General features: G+C 37.0%; 2 protein-coding genes across 2 annotated transcripts in view; one reads left to right on the top strand and one right to left on the bottom strand.

Annotated features, from left to right (window-relative positions):
* On the top strand, positions 1-9,295 carry SYCP3 (synaptonemal complex protein 3). Its single transcript, XM_030959712.1, has 9 exons — positions 1-378; positions 1,776-2,033; positions 2,620-2,695; positions 3,701-3,735; positions 5,429-5,546; positions 6,494-6,593; positions 7,348-7,446; positions 8,623-8,727; positions 8,862-9,295. The coding sequence occupies exons 2-9, from the start codon at positions 1,859-1,861 to the stop codon at positions 8,913-8,915; spliced, it is 762 nt and encodes a 253-aa protein (XP_030815572.1). The 5' UTR covers positions 1-378; positions 1,776-1,858; the 3' UTR covers positions 8,916-9,295.
* Positions 7,934-18,317, bottom strand: part of CHPT1 (choline phosphotransferase 1) — a 21,242-nt gene continuing 10,858 nt past the window's right edge. Inside the window, exons 4-8 of the mRNA XM_030959711.1 lie at positions 15,969-16,053; positions 14,269-14,400; positions 13,721-13,879; positions 12,742-12,867; positions 7,934-12,246 (exon numbers count right to left, since the gene is read on the bottom strand). Coding sequence (XP_030815571.1) covers positions 12,115-12,246; positions 12,742-12,867; positions 13,721-13,879; positions 14,269-14,400; positions 15,969-16,053 — 634 coding nt within the window. The 3' untranslated portion in view covers positions 7,934-12,114. The remainder of the gene's footprint in view (positions 12,247-12,741; positions 12,868-13,720; positions 13,880-14,268; positions 14,401-15,968; positions 16,054-18,317) is intronic.

The following is an 18,317-nucleotide window of genomic DNA, read 5'->3' on the forward strand; positions in this document are numbered from 1 at the left end:
AACCTTGCAGCTTTAATGATTTAATAGTAATTTGAAGCACGGCTCCGTTCTCAAAGCGGGATGAAGCTTTCGAGCAGCGCGAGGCTCCTGAGGGCGGCGGAGCCGCGGCCCGGCCGCGCCCGTTCCCGCCCTTTCCCGGCCGCGGCAGGCGCTGAGGCGGCGGCGGAGCGGCGGGAGGGCTGCCCGGGACCCCGGGGCTTTGGGACTGGCGGGGCTCCCTTTGGGAGCGGCGGGGCTCCCTTTGGGACCGGCGGGGCTCCCGTTGGGACCGGCGGGCTTCCCTGTGCTGCGAAGGGAGGTGCGAGCAGCGCTGTCGCTGCCGCCTGTGCGTCCCCTCAGGCTGCAGCTGAGGGCCCAAGTCTCCCTGACTGCTCTGAGGTGGGTCCCCACGGTGGAAAGCCCCGCACAACCACCCGTTTGTTTAATATCATTTTGGGGCAGGGTGGAGAAAAAAAAAAGAGGTGAGTTTGTCTAAAAATCACTGTTAAAATATACAGCTGTGGATTGAAGACACTCAGATCGGCTAAAACAGGTACCTACACGGGATGGGCGGGGGCTGCTTGGGCTTGTGAGGTGACAGGATTGTTTTATACCTAGTTGAGGGGGACTGAGAAGTTCTGCTTTGTAAACTGATTTTTAATACAAAGAAAAGTGTCAGTATCTCAGATAAAATAGATGCTTGCAGTTCAAAGTTAAAAGTGCCTTGGCAGCACAGGGACAGGCACAGCTAGACATTATGGCCCAGCACTCTCCTCCTTTACATCATGTCCTCAACAGTCAGTAGTCGAAAAGCAGATTAAGTCTTGGCAATTTTTTCTCATTTGAGGATAATTCTAATGCAAAGTCTTTTGATTTTCCAGTCTTTTCCAATAAAGAGGCTTGTTTTTCAAGACACTTGTAAAATCTAAAATTCTATATACTACATAGAGAAGCATCAACCTCAGAAAAAGCTCGGTATTAAAAAGTACTCTTTCCTTAGCGTAGTGTGGCCATGTTTGTACATGGATTGTACATGGAATTTGGAACTAAAAAACATTTTCACATCTAGTGACAAATAACTAAAAAATAAACCAACAAAAACAGAAATAGAAAACTGAGGTGTGTGAGAGAGTTGATAATGTTGAGGGGACCTCACAGTCCTTGAAATTCAAAATTTCTTTAATGAAGTTCTCAATTTTCATGTGTGAACTTAATTTTTAGGTCTCTCGCTGCCCTGGCTAGTGGAAAACTTACTGATATTTCTAGCATTGTTGGATTGTGTCTAGAATGAGAGGTTTACTAAAGTAAATAAATGAATATTTTTTTAAGAGGGTAGATTATGTGTAACATGTTTGCCAGTATAGAAATGGCATTACTTACATTACAGAATGCAGAGGTGTAATAGCTATAAGGAAGATAAATCAGAACCTGGAAGTTGCTCAGGATTTTAAAAAATGGCATAAGCATATGTATATTTGACTTTAAAGTGTGGGATGGCTTGTAGGATCACATTGTTCTCTATGGCTTATCGTTTCTCTGTTTTGGACAGTAGAATATTAGCGTATCTTTTGGGGAATGCAGTACAGGATATGACAAAATGTGTAATAAACCTTATGGACGCTAAGCTGGCAGACATCTTAAGAAAATGGGTACTTTATCTTTTTTTTCCAGCAGAATCAAGTATGTTCCCAATAGCCCTGGCATTTTTTTAGCATGTTTTTAAAAGCATCACTGATGGGTAATGCTGTGGAATGCCTCAAAACTAAACCAGTTTGACTGCTTGCATATCTTTACAGGTGCAGACTGTTAAAGAGATACCCATAATAGGTCCAGGTAAGCATGAGAACATATTTATTTCCAGTTTATTTTGGAGGAAGTTATGTCACAAATACAATATACTGTTTCAGTAGGGAAAGATCTCACCATGGCACCATCAGGAAGAAAGCATGGAGGAAAAGCTGGTAAACCAGCACAGGAAGATCAGACCATACCTACTTTTGACTTTGAGGAGGAAAGAAAAGAACTGAGTGGATCAGAGGAAGATATTAGAGAAGGTGCTTATATGAAATTTTTAGGACATTTGTAAAATGTGAATTTTATCACATTTGTGATTATGAAAAGAAGGGAAGAACTTCTGAGTCAGCCAGGGACTGAGCACAGCATGGTTTGTAATGCCAAAGACCACCAGGCTCCTACTGTGCCATTTTGATTGGTAATTTTCAAAATAATATAAATATCTATTTGTGATTTTTCTTTTTAAAGGTGCAGAATTACAGTACCTTTTTTACAGTAAATTCAAATTGGACTTTTATAAATTTTTCTGTTATTTTTAGCTTTCTCATGATTGCTATATTGTGAGTTGTGAGTAATGGTGTAGTAGTGGCCAGAGAAAGTAAAACTATTTGGGACCAGGGCAGAGAACTCAGAGCAGTGCCAGCCCCAGTCTGGCCTTGCAGAGCAATTCACCTTCTGCCAGCTCCAGACTCAGAGTTACAGGAGCTGCCTATGTTACTGATGGGAACTGACCATGAGACATGGGCATTACAGAAATAGCATTACAGAAAAGTAATTGCACTTTTAATAATGTGAACAACCAACACAAAATGTATTTTTGTAAATATTTCTATGCTCCTCCTTAAGGTGACATACCAGTAATGGACAAGCATGGAAAGAAAAGACCTCTGGTGAATACTCATGTGGTTCCAGATGATGTGGGGTAAGGTTAGATATTTGGGGGCTTTTTCCAAAATAAGCAGGTCTTAAATAGATACCAACTTCAGTTATTCACTATGCTTATTTTTGCCTTGTTTGGGTTTGGTTTGGGTTTTTTTTAGTATTTGATTAAAAAAATCAATTGATAGATAATACAGTAGTGGTAGGTAAAAAAAGAATTTTAAGAAAAGGCATTTTTAAATTGTAATTCTTCCGTTTCTTTGTAGTTTCTATTGAACATGCAGAAAAAATTGATATATTTGTGTATTCTTAAAATTTCTTTTAAAAGATTACTTGTTTAATTGTTGATAATGTCATTAAATCCTATTAACTTTTTTCTTCTCATTTTAGTTGCTTGAAGATATTAGCAATACTTTAAACAATTTACATATTGCATGAAAAATAAATTATTTTATTTTTATTTCATGAAGGGTGAATAAATATTAATCAAATCTAATATTCATGGACAGTGTAAATGTAACAAAAAAGTACATGCTAAAAGAGTTTCCAAGCAGATTATAACTGTTAGGTTGAAGATACTGTTTTTACTGTATTGTAACACTGCCTTACACACTGGTGTTACCATCTTAAAGATGCTGCAAAAACAACCCTGAAATTATTTGCCTTGGGATTTTTTACTGTGCCAGTCAAGCTAACTGAGTGGGACTTGTTTTCATTTGGTATTCCAAATACAGATTTTGTTTTCTTTGTTATAGGGAATAATCAGTTGTCTTTACTGACTCCCCTTACTCAAGGCATGTTAAGTGCCTCTTTATATAACAGTGCCTCTTTACTGGGGAGTAGCTAATAGATTCTAGCATTGTATTAAAAAAAAGGCAAATTAATCTGAAAAAGAAATCTCCTCACAGGAGAAGGAGTAAAATGATCTTGTGGCAGTTCTGTTACTGCTTAGAAGTAATAAGCATGTGAATAAAATTAGTTCTAAGCATATTCAACAGGTCTAAAGTCAGAAAATGGGCAAATAAAAATTTGAAACACTGTTTTGTAGGGGTGAAGTACAGAATATGTTGGAGAGATTTGGAGGTAAGTACATTTACATTCTAATAAATAAAATATAGTTGCAGAGTGGGCAGTAATAACTCACCATAAAATAACTTCCAAGACTTATGTGAAATGACTAAGTCTCTGCAGCACTTTCCAGCATTTCTGAATAAAGCAGGAAAAAAAAAGTTATATCTAAGGAGAGCAGAGGGAAAGAAGAGGAGGGAATATCTGCATATAAATGAGTCACAGCTTGTAAGTGTAGATAATTACAAAGGAAAAGGGAAAGATGCATGAGTGCTTTGGATAATCAATTCCAATTTTAAGATGAAGTTTAAAAGGTAGTAAATATATTGTAGAGAAAAGGGACAATAGCAGTTTGCTGTTGTTCTCACTCAATTTTTTGTTACACTGGCATAGAGGATACTAGGGATGGCAAGACTTGAGTGAGAAATAAGGGAAATGTAAATGTTAATATAAGCAGCAAAAGAGAACAAACAGTTCTAATTCTAGCAATTTTGGAAGTAGAATTTAGTTGTGATACAGAATGAGAGAGCAGTCTGTACTTAGCACTTCCAGAAATACAGAGAACAGGGAATCAGCAGGTAAGAGAATTTCAGCAGTCAGAAGGAATATGAGTTTCTGGAACAGCCAGATAACGAGGGGAAGTAATGCTGGTCATCCAGTGATGAGCAATTTGTGTGTGTCACCCAGCAGGGTTTAGTGTAGTCATAATCAGATCCTCAGGTGGCTTTACCTAGTTAAATTACCAGCTGAATTCTAGAGAGTGACAGGATAGAGAAAAAATACTTCTAACATTTGTAGAGAATGAACAATACCCATCACAGAGTAAGCAGTCATCAAAAAGCTGTGGAAGGAAGGGAAACCATCTTAATGCCAGCATTATACACTCAGTAACTGAATAATACTTTAATTGTATGTAATAAAGGAAACCTGTACAGTCATTACTTGCACATCAAATTTAAGGTGAAAGAGAAGCTCGAGTGACTCCTTAATCCACAAATTAGGACTTCTGGCTGTCACAAAATTATAATTTTTTTATTACATATTAGAATGGTATTAGAGATCTGGCAATTCAGATAAAAGGAGGATTTCAATGCTAAAAAGTTATGACTGTCTGTAATTTAAGACTCAAAAAAGGAAAGAAAGGAAGGATGGGAAGGAGGGAGAATGAATGGATCAGAGAGAGGATGCTGTCTGCACAAAATAGTGGGTTTGGCATTAGCAGAGACAGATGTCTCAGCAAATTAGAGTTTGACAGATGTTTCCTGCAATCTACAGTGAGAAGGAAAACAAATTACTGTATTAATCTTAAGCTGTGACTTGATAAATCTCCAAATGTAAACTGAAGTGAAACAAACACAGTAACTTATATTAATACTTTAAAAGTACTGTCTCTCTGAAGTATAAAAATAGTTATTCATTCATTCAGTATGTTCACAGGGATAGTAACCACATGCTAACCTTAATTTATTTCTGAAATTCAAGAAATTGGCATATGACTCTGAAACAGGTGTTGGTTAGGATGTGTGACAGGCATAAAGAAACAGCATTCACACCAGTGCCACCAGCAGGCTGAGGGACATCACCACATCAGATCACACCAGCTTCTTGTTGCTAGAACACACCTCATTTGCTTCTCCAAAGTGTAACTCATCAGCCTTTTTAATGCATATCCAGTATGCCTAATTTCTAAATATTCTTTGGCTTTCAGCTGACATTAACAAGGCTCTCTTAGCTAAGAGGAAACGATTAGAAATGTACACAAAAGCCTCACTCAAAACCAGTAACCAGAAGATTGAACATGTTTGGAAAACGCAGCAGGAGCAAAGGTGACCTTTCCTCTTGGTTTCCAAGCCTGTGGAACTAGATTCCCTTCTGGGTGACAGCATGGATAGCTGGTCTGTCACCTTGCAATAGCAAGTACTGTATCTAATGTTAAACATCTGCTCAGGGCCTCTGCTGCCTTCAATTGTGTCCACTTTGTTAATGTGACAGTAATAATTTAGCACATTCTCTTTTGAACGGACAAATTTAAGATTTGGAGCTCAGAGAGCAAGGTACATTAAAGAGTGGGGCTTACTTTTATCTTTATGGAAAGTGACCTTTGATGTTATTATGTATTTTAAAACAATGCGGGGAGGGGTTCCCCACTTTGGAATTTTCTGTTTCTACCTGAAAACTGAAAAATGTTCAGTAAAACTTTAATATCATTCTGGTTAAGAAAGTAAATAACTTTCACCTTCCTTAACACTCCTCTCACCTCTTAAGGTGTATTTAATTACTACATCTGATACCAGAGATAGAGTAAGTGAAAAAAGAGACAGTTAAAAACTAAAAGTCAGCAATACTTGTAACTGTCTTGGTGTTGTTCTACATTTATTTGTATTTGAAACTTGTATGGACAAAATTTTAAGAAATGAGCTTATCAGTTTTGCAATGTAAACACCTTATATTAAAGCAACCACCTGTAATTGAATTAGAAAAACATGGTAAATCTCAGAAAACTTGACACTGTTAGGAAGAAGAGTTGTTACAAGTTCTTTTTAACCAGTATTTTATGGGAGTGCTGTCTCTATAGATGTATTCCACATCCACTCAGTGTATGTGTGTGTTCAGTTTTTCAAAACATACAGTATTGAAATGGGATCAGATGTCAAAGTAGCCTATTTCTTTATCTATGCCAGCTTTTATTCTGTTCCATTGGTATGTTGAACCTTAGCTTTCCTTGTAATTCCCTGTAGCATCTGTCACACTTACAGACAGTGTCTGTTTATAGGCAGAAGCTCAATCATGAGTTCTCCCAGCAGTTCCTGACTTTATTTCAGCAGTGGGATGTAGATGTGCAAAAGGCAGAGGAGCAGGAAGAAAAACTAGCGGTGAGTTTCCAGCATGGTGGGAACTTCACTGTATTTTCCACAAGGAGGGAATACTGTTGTTTCAATACTCAAGAAATGTAAAAACACTAATGTAGTTTAAATATAAATATATGATTGTTTAATTTTGGGAAGAGAGGTGCATTTATAAACTTTATTGCAAGTTTATAAACACTGTTAAGTGATGCCCTAGGCCAGCATACGGCTTGAGAAAAGCAAGGACCATTTAAGGAGAAGAAAGACGTGCTGTTTCTCTCCATCCATAATCTTTGGGTTCAGGGAACAAAGGAATAAAGGAAAGTAGTTGTTTTTTAGCATACATTCCTTAAAAATATGTCTGTATATAATAAATGTAAGAGAATTTGATCACTGAAAGACGATAGGAGCTATACAATGGAATGTAATCATGTGCTGTTGCTCTGTTTGTACTTCCAACATTTGCAAGGTTTGCTTTTCCCTAGGTAGCACATTCCTCTAGGATACCCTAAGAAGCTGTGGGGCATGGCAATCCTCATGAGATTTTACAGGGATAATTCAGGTTGCAAGAGACCTCAGGAGGTGACTTGGGGCTTAATCCAGTCTTCAGTCTTACTTTGATTAATAAAAGCCAGGATAACTTCTCCAGGCAGAGATCCACATTATAAGGCACAAATTTCCAATAGAAGATTTTCTGATTCTGAAAATGAAACTGGTGTGCTGTCCGAGCACTCTGCTTAACAACTGATGGAATTACATTTTTCTTTTGCTTCTGCTTCAGAATATGCTTCGTCAGCAACAAAAGGTTTTTCAACAGGCAAGAATAGTTCAAAGTCAGAGACTGAAGACCATTAAGCAACTCTATGAGCAGTTCTTAAAGGTAAATCTTTTTCTTGGAAAGCAGCTGATCCTTATCATATCACGTAAGAAAGCTATATTAATTTAGTGTTTCAAGTTGTTAGGTATTTCTTTAACAAAGTAAGTAACATACCAGACAGCAAGCAAAAAAACTGTTTTGAGTACAACCACACAAAAATTTTACTTTTTTAGTTAAAGGCATTCCTCACAAGAGAAAACCTTCTGTGCCTTAATACTTTTCATGACCCTTTGCTGGAATCTATCCTGTATGATTATGTCTTTCTTGTCCTCAGGAGTCTGCACTGGACCCTGAAGCACTCCAGGTGTGGCTTCACCAGCTGCCACTATACAGGGCAGATTCAAGTCCATCAATTTCTGACAAACCTTAATTTCAGTTCAAGTAATTTCCTAGCTGGTTTTGAAATTTCAGTTATGATAAGCTTGGTGTTTGGTTTGGGTTTTTTCCAAGCCTGGTAGTTGATAAAAATAAATCTGAAATGGAGCAACTCTTAGTTTAAAAAAATCAAAATTTACTGAGTATATTACAGAAGCATTAATAAATAATAACTGTTCCAAAATGTCAAAAATGTCACCATCAAAGAGGAAAAACTGAACAGAAGGTCAAGTATCACTTTGATTTTTCTCCTCAAAAAATATCGAAAGCTAGAAGTCAAACCTCAAATAAGCTTAAATAAATACAAATTAAGGAAAATGCAACTAGACACATACACAGAGGTAAGTGTAATCGTATGTAAAAAAGGGAAGATAACCAGGGAGTTTTATTTGGCTTATTTGGGGAGAAGTGTGCAAAGAAGCGCAGTGGGGTTTATACTCCTCACTTCAAGTCCAGCAAGGTTGTCATAATATTGAACCCTTTGAATTCCTGACAGATGTCTGTTCAATCTCCTCCTGTAGAATTTTTATCTTATATGAAATGCAGAAAAAGTAGCTGAGACCTCACAGAGGCTGACTGGAGGGCTCTATCCTCTTCCCAGGGTACATACTGTTTAAATAGGAATGTAGACTGGAGTATGAAGTCCTGTGTGATTCCTCTGCCAAGTTTGTGACAAACTCATCAATTATCTGTGACCACTGTAAAAATTAAATTGTAGTATGAATAATTCTTGGTTTGTTTGGTTGTTTTAAATTAACTGCTTGACACTGAGGAGTTCTGAATTAATATTATCCTTAACTTCAGAGCATGGAAGAGCTGGAGAAGAGCAATGAAAATCTTCTGGCTGGTGCCCAAAATGAACTTCGCAAGGAAATGGCGCTGTTGCAGAAGAAGATTATGATGGACACTGTGAGTATAGATCTATGAAGTTAGTTAAATGCAAAAATAGAACATTCAATTAAAAGTCATTTGACATTCATTTAATTCAAAGAAATCATATTTATACAGCATTTGTTCAGCATTATCTCCTTTTCTTGTGACAGCAACAGCAGGAGATGGCAACTGTTCGCAAGTCTCTTCAGTCCATGTTATTCTGATGGCTCAGTGGAGGAGCAACTTGTACCTAAGTAACACGATACAAGTACAGGCATTAGAAGGATGTTGAGATTTAAATGTTTCAAGGTTCCTATTACACTCTTTCCTAGATTGTTCTAATCTTCTCTGTTCATGTTGTAAGAACATATCTTAGTAAACTTCTATTACTGGGGGGCAGTATGGACCCCAAACCATTCACTGTCTGTTCAGTTGATTTTTAAAAATTTCATGGCCACTTCCAATAGCACTGGACTTCAAATAGTTTCACTTTTATATACCAAATTGTGACAAGGGGAAGAATTAATGAAACATGCATTACCCAGACTTTACATAATAACTTGAGGCCTTTAGGTACATTTTGTAAATAGAAGCATTTCTAACAAGCTGCAGATTGTCACAGTTTCAATTAGTCTGCTGATATATTAGCTGTTATAACAATTCACAGGATATGACATAGCTCAGACAGAATTGTTTAATGATGTGTATTATGGTAAATTGAAGTAAATTTTGTTAACTCTTTTGTTAGTCTAGACATTGTACTATCTCTGTATTAGTATGAGATTTATAAACTGCTGTAATTTGTCCAGCAAATGGAGGTTTTTTTTAGTTAAATTATGAGTTTCATGTACCCGCTCAAGTAACAATAATTAAACATTATGCATTTTGGGGTCTGCTTTCTGTAGAACCACTGCTAGAAGAAATTTACCTCATTTATTTAGTACAGGCTATTACAAGCCTTTGAGATGGAATATTATTTTTTGCAATTCCAAATGACTAGCAATTTAGGGAGGCCTGAGTTTTAAGGGTAAAGCATTTATCTTGCATGTAGCTCATTACAGTAAGTATAAACTAAACAATTGGCTTAGTGCACATGCAGTTTGTTTTTACAGAAAAGCATAACATCTGAATATCTACTTTTAAAAATTAGATAGTTGCCAACATATTTAATGTTTTGATTTAATACAACAGTAGATAAAAAACATCCACACACCCACACACACCAAATGTGATGTTGTCACAACAATGTGTTTCAAAACCATATTTATCTTCTCAGCCTATGAGCATTTTGAGTCAAGTCATTTGATGGTGGTTCTCCATGTCTGGAAGCCAAACTAGTGATGGCTAACTTGCATTAACTTCAGCTTTTTTGTTATAATGAGTATAGAACTTCTTGTTCTGCCCCTGCCAGAATTCAGGACAGGAGCAAACATGGGAGTTATACTGCTACACTGATGCATGAGGGGATATGGGCCTCTCATGGTAACCAGTAACAATGCTGCTTTGTAATTACTGAGTCTTAGCCCTCTCAGGCCAGTGACAGGAGGCTATGAAATAGGTGACAGGTTCTGCTTCAGATCTTCAACAGGAGCTTATTTGTTAGCATTACCTCCTGCTTCTGGTTTTATTTGTTAGTATTGAGTCATGGTTCTGATTTTCTGAGTGATTTCTGCATTAGTCTCCTATTATCCACATACCTCAGTCATATCCTCAAAACTACCTATACCTGCTATGCCAGCACACAGTTTTGACCATTGTGGAGAACTGACTCATTTCACTCTTAAGATGTTGCCTGTGTCTTTTCATCAGGAGGTTAATTTGCTTACTGTATTCAGCCAAAGTAAAATGGTCATTACCATCTTCTTTCTATTTGACCACAGCCTGGGTTCATGTGCAGATGCTGTGTCATTTCCAGTCTCAAACAGGAGTATTAGGATTCATTCTGAATTTATATTAGTCACTTTGAGTTGTAGTCCTTTAGCAGTAACTGTTACAGCAACAGATCCTCAAAATGATCATTATATTCTTCTTAGGCAGGAGGGTGGTGGATGTATTTTATTTCCTCCAGACCAGCAGACAATACACCACTTTAAAAGTTCCTTAAACACCTCAGGAAGTATTTTCGAACTAATAAGCAGTGGTAGTCTTTTTAAAACAAACCATGGCATTCTTTATTGGGCAGTTCAGGAAGGACTTCATTAACTCAGAAGCTCAGGTACATATCGGCAACTGGAGAGAGTAATGCACACTTATATTCAACAGCTTTTTACATAAACCATATTCAAGTAGTACCTCTTGAAAGGAGCTTATGTATGGGGTTTGTGTGCAAGTAATCAATTTTTCATTCAGCTTTTCTATAATGGCAACAGCCCCCTTGTTACATATATTATGTTACCCAGTGGGTCAGTTCTTGAAGAAAGAAGCTGATATTGGGCCTGAGTTCCTGTTTTGGAGAGTTTTACATTATGGTTCAGTTTTGTGCCCTTTTGTTTGGATAAAGTACAGTGGTAGGTACGAGACAATAGGATCAATTGTAAGGTAATTGAACACAGGGTTAGCAAAAAGACCAGAGAGGGAAATACAGAAAGGTGGGCTGCAGGGCTGGAGCCACAGGCTTTGGAGTTTATCAATGAGCTTTGTCCTTCACTTGTGTAGACTTACAGATACAAGTTAGGGTGCCTAAAGTCAGTCCTCTCCTTACACAGCTAGCTGTAGTCTAGATAAGGGTGAAGTACAATGAGACTGACCTTACTGTGACCACAGAACCAGAAACTGGCCTTGAAAGAAAGTGCAAGCTAAAGTTCCATGTGGTAGCAGTAGGTTATGTACTTAGAGAATGCATGAATTCTAAAGGCACTCATAACAGTACTTTGAATCAGAAGAAAATTTTCCTGAGCTGTACCTCCTTTATCTCCTTTATCCAAGAGCTTGTTCCTTAGAAGTACCAGAGGAGAGAATGAGTGATTTTTAGGTCATGGCTGCCTCATTTTACCAGTCTTAATAATGCAGGATTGAATTCATTGGAACATCTGACAACCACTTTAGAGCAGTTCCAACAAAACTTTAGAACCCAATGCTACAAGATAAGACATGAAATTCCTCTTCGAATTCTGGCTGGTAGCACCTTGGTTTGCATCTACATTCACCAGAAGAGAAGTACAGAATTAAAGTTACCTAACAGGAAATGGCAACATTTTCAAATGTAGTATTTGTGGTCTGAAACACAGGGAAATACTGGTTCAAGAGTACAACAGCATCTGCAGAACTTTGTACCTACTAAGTCTAACATCTGGTAATGTCTGAAACACAGTCAACTTTCTCATAAAACTGTTTTCTTCAAATGCTTAATCTGTCTTCCCAAAAACACAGAGGCTGCTGCTTCATTCCCCTAACTGCGTCTTCTCTTGTCCTTGACTTATTTAATCAGTCATTATGGTTTTGAACCTGCTCAGGAGCTTGATGAGATGAAATTCTGAAGACATGTATATGAAGATGAGCAGCAATCTGTAGGCACACACCACTGGCATATCTCAGCATATCAAACAAGGATATGAACTTCAAAAGAACAAAACAGAACAGGTTAAAAAAATCAATTTTTTTAAATTGTCCCTACTATAAATATGCTACACTTCAATCAGAATTTATCTAAGTGACAAGCATAACATAAATGCATCCATTGTAACATACAGCTGCAGAGTGATCTAGTTTAGAATTAAAAATAAAACCATCACAAAACCCAACATCTTAACAGCACTAAACACTTAAAACATCTGTTAAAAACCATTTGTCTGCAGTTCACAGAATGACTTTTAAAAATCCACATGGACTAAAGCATAATTTCAGGAGAGATTTATAAATTTACTTTCATTTCTGTGTTCCAAGGAAAGCAAGCCAGCCAGCTCCCAAAAACATATTTACTTGGTACCCCCCACTCCCTCTGCAGTGACAGCAGAAATGTGAGCAAGTCAGAAATGGCAGAGCAGAATGACAGGGACAATTCTCAATCCATTCCTTAAAGCACGGTCCAGAGAAAAAGTATAAAACACTTACCAATGCTATCCACAGAACAATATATTCATCAATGAAACTGTTGAAGTACTGGTCCAAAAACAGAAGTCCTGGCCCAATAAATGCAGAGTCCTGAAGACAAATTTCACTTTTTGTCATGTGAGCCACCTATGTTTGAAAAAAATAAAAATTAAAAAGTGCATCCCTGCAAGATTGTTTTAACTACCAGCAAACAGGCATCACATTCTTGCCTAGCAATGACCTCTTGGAAGTTACATCTATACCCATGCACTTCAGCTACATGCAGGAGCTCCCCACTCTCTAGTTTTCCAGCACTGTATTCAAACTGTAAGACTATGCAAGTGTATTACTGAAAACAAATACTATGAATTTTTTTTTTTAATTTTAGTTTTCCCTAGCCAAAAGTTAACTAAGAAGCAGACCTTTTCTTAGGTGGCAACACTTGTTCTCACTGTTTAGTAAGAAAGGCTGTGGAATACCTATTTTCTAGTGTTCAAAAAATGTCATCTTTGGAGGAAAAATTAAAGCATCTCTCTGGATTATTGATGTTGGTAAATTTGTAGTAAGGCAATTTTTTTAATCCATTGAGGAGTGTTTTATGTACAAAAAAGACAAAGACTGAAAAGATAGAATAGAGACAGAAAAGTTTCTCTCTTCATTTTAATGATCACAGTAAATTCTTATTTCAGATAATTAAAGGAGAAGCCACAGCACTGTTAGTAAGCCTTAAGAGACCAGAGTTAGGATGTTAACAACAGACAGTAAGTGCATTTCTAGGAGTAAGTTAACTGAAAGTCCTAACCAGTCCATTCAACAGCAAATACGTGTTTTCATCAGTGTCACATATAATCTCTCAGTAGAGCCCTGAGTCTAGTTCAGTGTCTTGATCACTATGAATCTGGTAATACAGAGCAAAGCAAAACAGGAAAACTGTTCCCCCTGATCCAATAAGTGTTTAGCCAAGAACCAGATTAGTTTAGGAGGTTTAGGACTGACTTACCACCAACTTCTGTGAAATTTTGGCATTCACAAGCCCAAATGTCAAGACATACAGGCAAGAATGTTTTTCAAACAGCTGAGTTGTAGACTTTTTATAAATTGTAATGGCCAGTGTGATAAGCAGTCCAATGTGCAGGGCTGGTGAAAGAACACTTGTTCCCTAAGATATAAAGGGATGGAAAATTTGTTTTAAACTTCAGTCACATGGTAAGGCCAAGTTTTATACATATTTCAAATCCCATTAAACAAAACCAGAGTTGTCAAAACTTGTCAAAATCCATTAGTATTATGTTACTGCTCTTAGCACCCTTTGCAGTACCTTTTGACCACTAATCAATTTTTTAGGAAAATTCACTGCTGGTTCCCATGACAGAAGAAATCCAGTAACAGGCAGAGAGAAAGTAGATAAGAAACTTTGCTTTAGCCTAACACTCACATGCCTGTCTGCTTAAAAGCTTAAACAAATAAAACCCTTATGAATCATCTGAAACATAATAAATTATGGGCATAAATTATTCAAACCTCAATTGAATTTTTAGAGCAACTTACTGCTATTGTAGATCCATTCTTTCCAACCCCTCCACCAAAGATGACACGGAAGTAATTGAAAAAAGAAAGTGCTGTTCCACACAAGATGCCAATAACTGCAAAGAACTTCAGTTCTAAGCCCAGCAAAGGGACCTTAGCAGAACACAAAAGAAACAAAACCAAAATAAAGAACAAACAAACCACAACAAAACAAGAGAAAGATATTAAAAGTTAAGCACACAACACTTTTTTTAAAAATGATTAAAGCAGCCACTCTTACCTACTAAAAAAATGTTTTATTTGAACCCTCATTTTCCTGGGAACAAGTTCAGGAGAACAGTGTTTAAAATTTGTTTCCTTACTAAGAAAACATGAAGTATCTTTTGTAATGCTTAAACTCCACTACTGAGTACTTAAATTCTGTTCTTGAAATTCAGCTAGATCTTAGTCTGCTCCTCCTTAATATGTTCTTCAAATATTTTCACCACACAAGCAAAAACATGACAGACTACTGCCATCAATCACCATGATATGGGAGCAGGAAGAGGGATAGTTCTTTCTATTCCACTGGATAAAACAACACTGATCCACAGGAAAAACAGACACCATCTGCCTGCTGTGTGTTTTGTCATATTATTTGTATGCTGTATCTTTGCATATCATAGGACTATCATGAAAAGTCTCCAGATGCAAATTTTAATTTAACAGTTACCTTTTGGAATCAATTTCAGTGTCAAGGAAACTTCCAAAGGCAGCAGAGGATTTAAAAAAAAAGTAATAAATGGAAACTGTTTACTACATTTTTTGAATATATAGTTTTTTTGTGATACAGCATAACTACAACAGCTTCTAATAGTGAGGAAAAAATTAATCATAACTTAAGTTTAATGCACCTACTTTGCTTTCCAACATGAGGACAAGCTTTTTGAAAACAGAAAAAAAAAGGCTGGGAAAAGGAAACAAAGTTTAGCTAAACATTCCTTAATTGCTGAGTAAACTTTTGAACTAGTTTTCATTTCTATTGTTAATCCATAGTATGGAAAAGTAAATCTCAGCTCTTTGCACTATAACCAATCAGAACTATAAATTTCTGAGTAAAAAGCCCTAGAAAGCTGAAGATCTTTTGATACGGTCCAATAAAGTGCATCTTTAAAGATCAGAATAAAAGCCACTGATATGGAAAAGTTTTGGCACAGAAAACAATGCATTAACTATAAATATTTACATTTACATGGCTGTGACATAATTCTTAAAAATCAGTACATCTGCATTGACACAAATATGGATAACTTAACCAAAACCCCCTGGCTTCATCCCACAGTTTCATTAAATTGAAGCATTTAATCCTTAAATTTTAAGATAAATTGTTTAACTGAAATGTATGCCTTACAATAAAATATACTAAATATATAAAACCAGAAAAAACCCCTATTTGCTGAAGCTTAAGTATGTGTGGAGTACTAGCTCCAGATCAGAAGTTTATATGTGGCAGATGGGGTCTTTTTTCCTCTGTGTAGCTATAAATCTGTGCACAGGGGTCACACCAATAGATCTAAGTTAACTATGGCATTAAAACGACCTACAGTTGTACAATAAGCTAAAACAACATTACACAACTGGTAGGTGTTGATAGTACTTGCACAGAGCAGCTTCAAATACCACAGGAACTGTGGAACTTGACAAGATATTCAACAGGAACTCTGAGCACTTAATACACTCACCTTATAGTCCCATAATCCTGTTCCTCCATAGGCAGTTATCAAGAGCAGCATTGTTATGGTGATCTGAACTTCAGTTACATCAATTCTGTGAAAGGAGAAAAAAAAAAGAGATTTTGTTCAAGGACTTTTTGCTCTAAGTGTAAAGTGTGTGTAGAGGGAGGGGGGGATAAAACCCCCAGTAACTGGACTTCAAATGATAGAAATATATACAGAATATTACTTTCCTTGACTGAGAAAGCTACTCTATATGGAGACACACATCTCTAGCTAAGAGTTAAAATGAAAGCTATACTCCTTTTCTGAAGCAAGCCACATATAATTTTGAAAGGGGGACACTTTAATGAATACACTGTTAACTATTTGAGAATTCTGTACAAATTTACAGACTTGTTGATGTGTAAATGTCAAATCAAGGTTTAAGGTAAGCTCATAGTAAATGCAATCAAACATTTCCATTAAAAGCACAGCATATAAAAGCAGACACTATAACAAGCAGGCTGGGAAAGAAGGGATTTCTTTAAGCTTCATATCATGAAAACTTGACAGATACAGCCTGCAAAACAAGGGAGGACTGAGTCAGTGGACAGGTTGCCATATTTCTGAGAACATATAATTGCTATCTAGCTTTCCTCCATAAAAGCTGTTTTAGGAAAGGTGGCCTTGTATGCCCTACGAAGTCCAGACTCTAGATTTCCCCTTTTTTTTGTCCTCAGACAAGACAGACAACTCTTTATTTTTGTGTTTAATTGATGAAACCTCACATGAAGCCAAGGCTCAAGGAAAAAAAAACCAAAAAAACCCAGTATTTTTTAAGCTTTAACATAAATAATTAAAATAATGACCAAAAAAAGTGCATATCAAAGGTACCTTTTATGGTACCAAAAGTTTTGAGACAGATATCTTATCTTCATACTAAACTTACCAGCAAACACCAATAATGAATGTTCATGATTTCTTTTAGCAGTTGGAAAAAATTTGCTGTTTTAAGGTATTATGGCCAATTGTATTGCTACTTACTTAACACATGACCTATCTGCACAGGAAGCAGTACATTTTTAGAAGATAGCATCATCTTTTGGGTAATGGAAAACATTTATCTGAACTTGATAATCTCAGTTAAAACTCTCTTCTTTCATCCGAAATATGGTGATAAAATATGCTAAATTTAATCACAATCTTGTGACTCTTAGAGGATCCAGAGTTTAAACTGCAGTTAGATGATAAGCTGAGGTGCTCATCACCTCTTAAAGCCAAGAGCATGGGGAGTCCTCTTCTTCCTAAAATGTTGCAATCCCTCAGTTTTATTTATTGCAGTGCTCACTGGACTATAAGGTGAACCAGTCCAGCCTGCCCAGTCCAGTGTAGGCTTTTCACCTTCTGCCCATTTAATGAAGTGGCTTGAGGTCCAGTGACAGAGTGTCACAGGACAGGGGGGCTGGGAGTGGGCTCTTCCTTCTCTGCCAGGGATGAAGTGTTACATCCACCCTGCCATTGCTGAACTTGCAGCTTACCTAATGCAAAAGCACCCACTCTGTACTGTTAACACTAGGATTTCTAATCTGCATTGCCTTTGTTACTGCTGGTGAGGGGAGGAGGCTCAAACTTGAACTTGTGCCAAAATTTAATACTTAATTTTACAGTGGCTCAGACTGTTGGTGGCAACAGAGTCCAAATCAGAGCCCAAAGACTTTACTCAGACACCTGACAGTGTCACATTATTCAGCTCTCTAATCCTTCCTGGCCATCAGCACTAAGAACCTCATTTGTGATTTATTTCTAAAATCAAGTGCTGCTAATTGAGAAATAGCATCAGTGAAAACTTCCCTCCATCTTATTATGTACCAGCATATTTAGAGCACTATACTAATACCTTCTTCACACCTCTATGCTTAAGAGAAACAAAATTGGGAGCCTTGAAAAAAAAAGTGACCTGTTTTCATTGGACAGAAATAAGTTATCTCATGGAAAAGTTGTGTCTGTTTAACTTTGAACAGTAACCACAGAACAGCAGGCCATTCTGAGCTGTTTGTACACTATCATTAAAGTAGAAGTCACCAAGTTTTTACAAAATCTTTATGTGGTAAAGGAGTCTCCCTGCCTTCCCCATGTGGGGAAATCATTCTCATGCTTTTTGCAAGAATAAAAGGTACAGAAAAGCAGTCATGTCTGCAAAAGGCCAGAGCTCATGGCCTAGTCCACCTCCCTTCAGAGCAGCCTACTGTCATGGACAGAAAGTATCCTATTTCAGCCATCACTGTATTTTTGTTTACAGCACAAGATGTCCTTTAAAAACAATAGAATGTGTAGGCAGGCAGAAGAATTACAGTGGTAAATGTAATAATGTGGTAA

The sequence above is a fragment of the Camarhynchus parvulus genome, chromosome 1A, assembly GCF_901933205.1.
Source record: "Camarhynchus parvulus chromosome 1A, STF_HiC, whole genome shotgun sequence".
Lineage (NCBI taxonomy): Eukaryota > Metazoa > Chordata > Aves > Passeriformes > Thraupidae > Camarhynchus > Camarhynchus parvulus.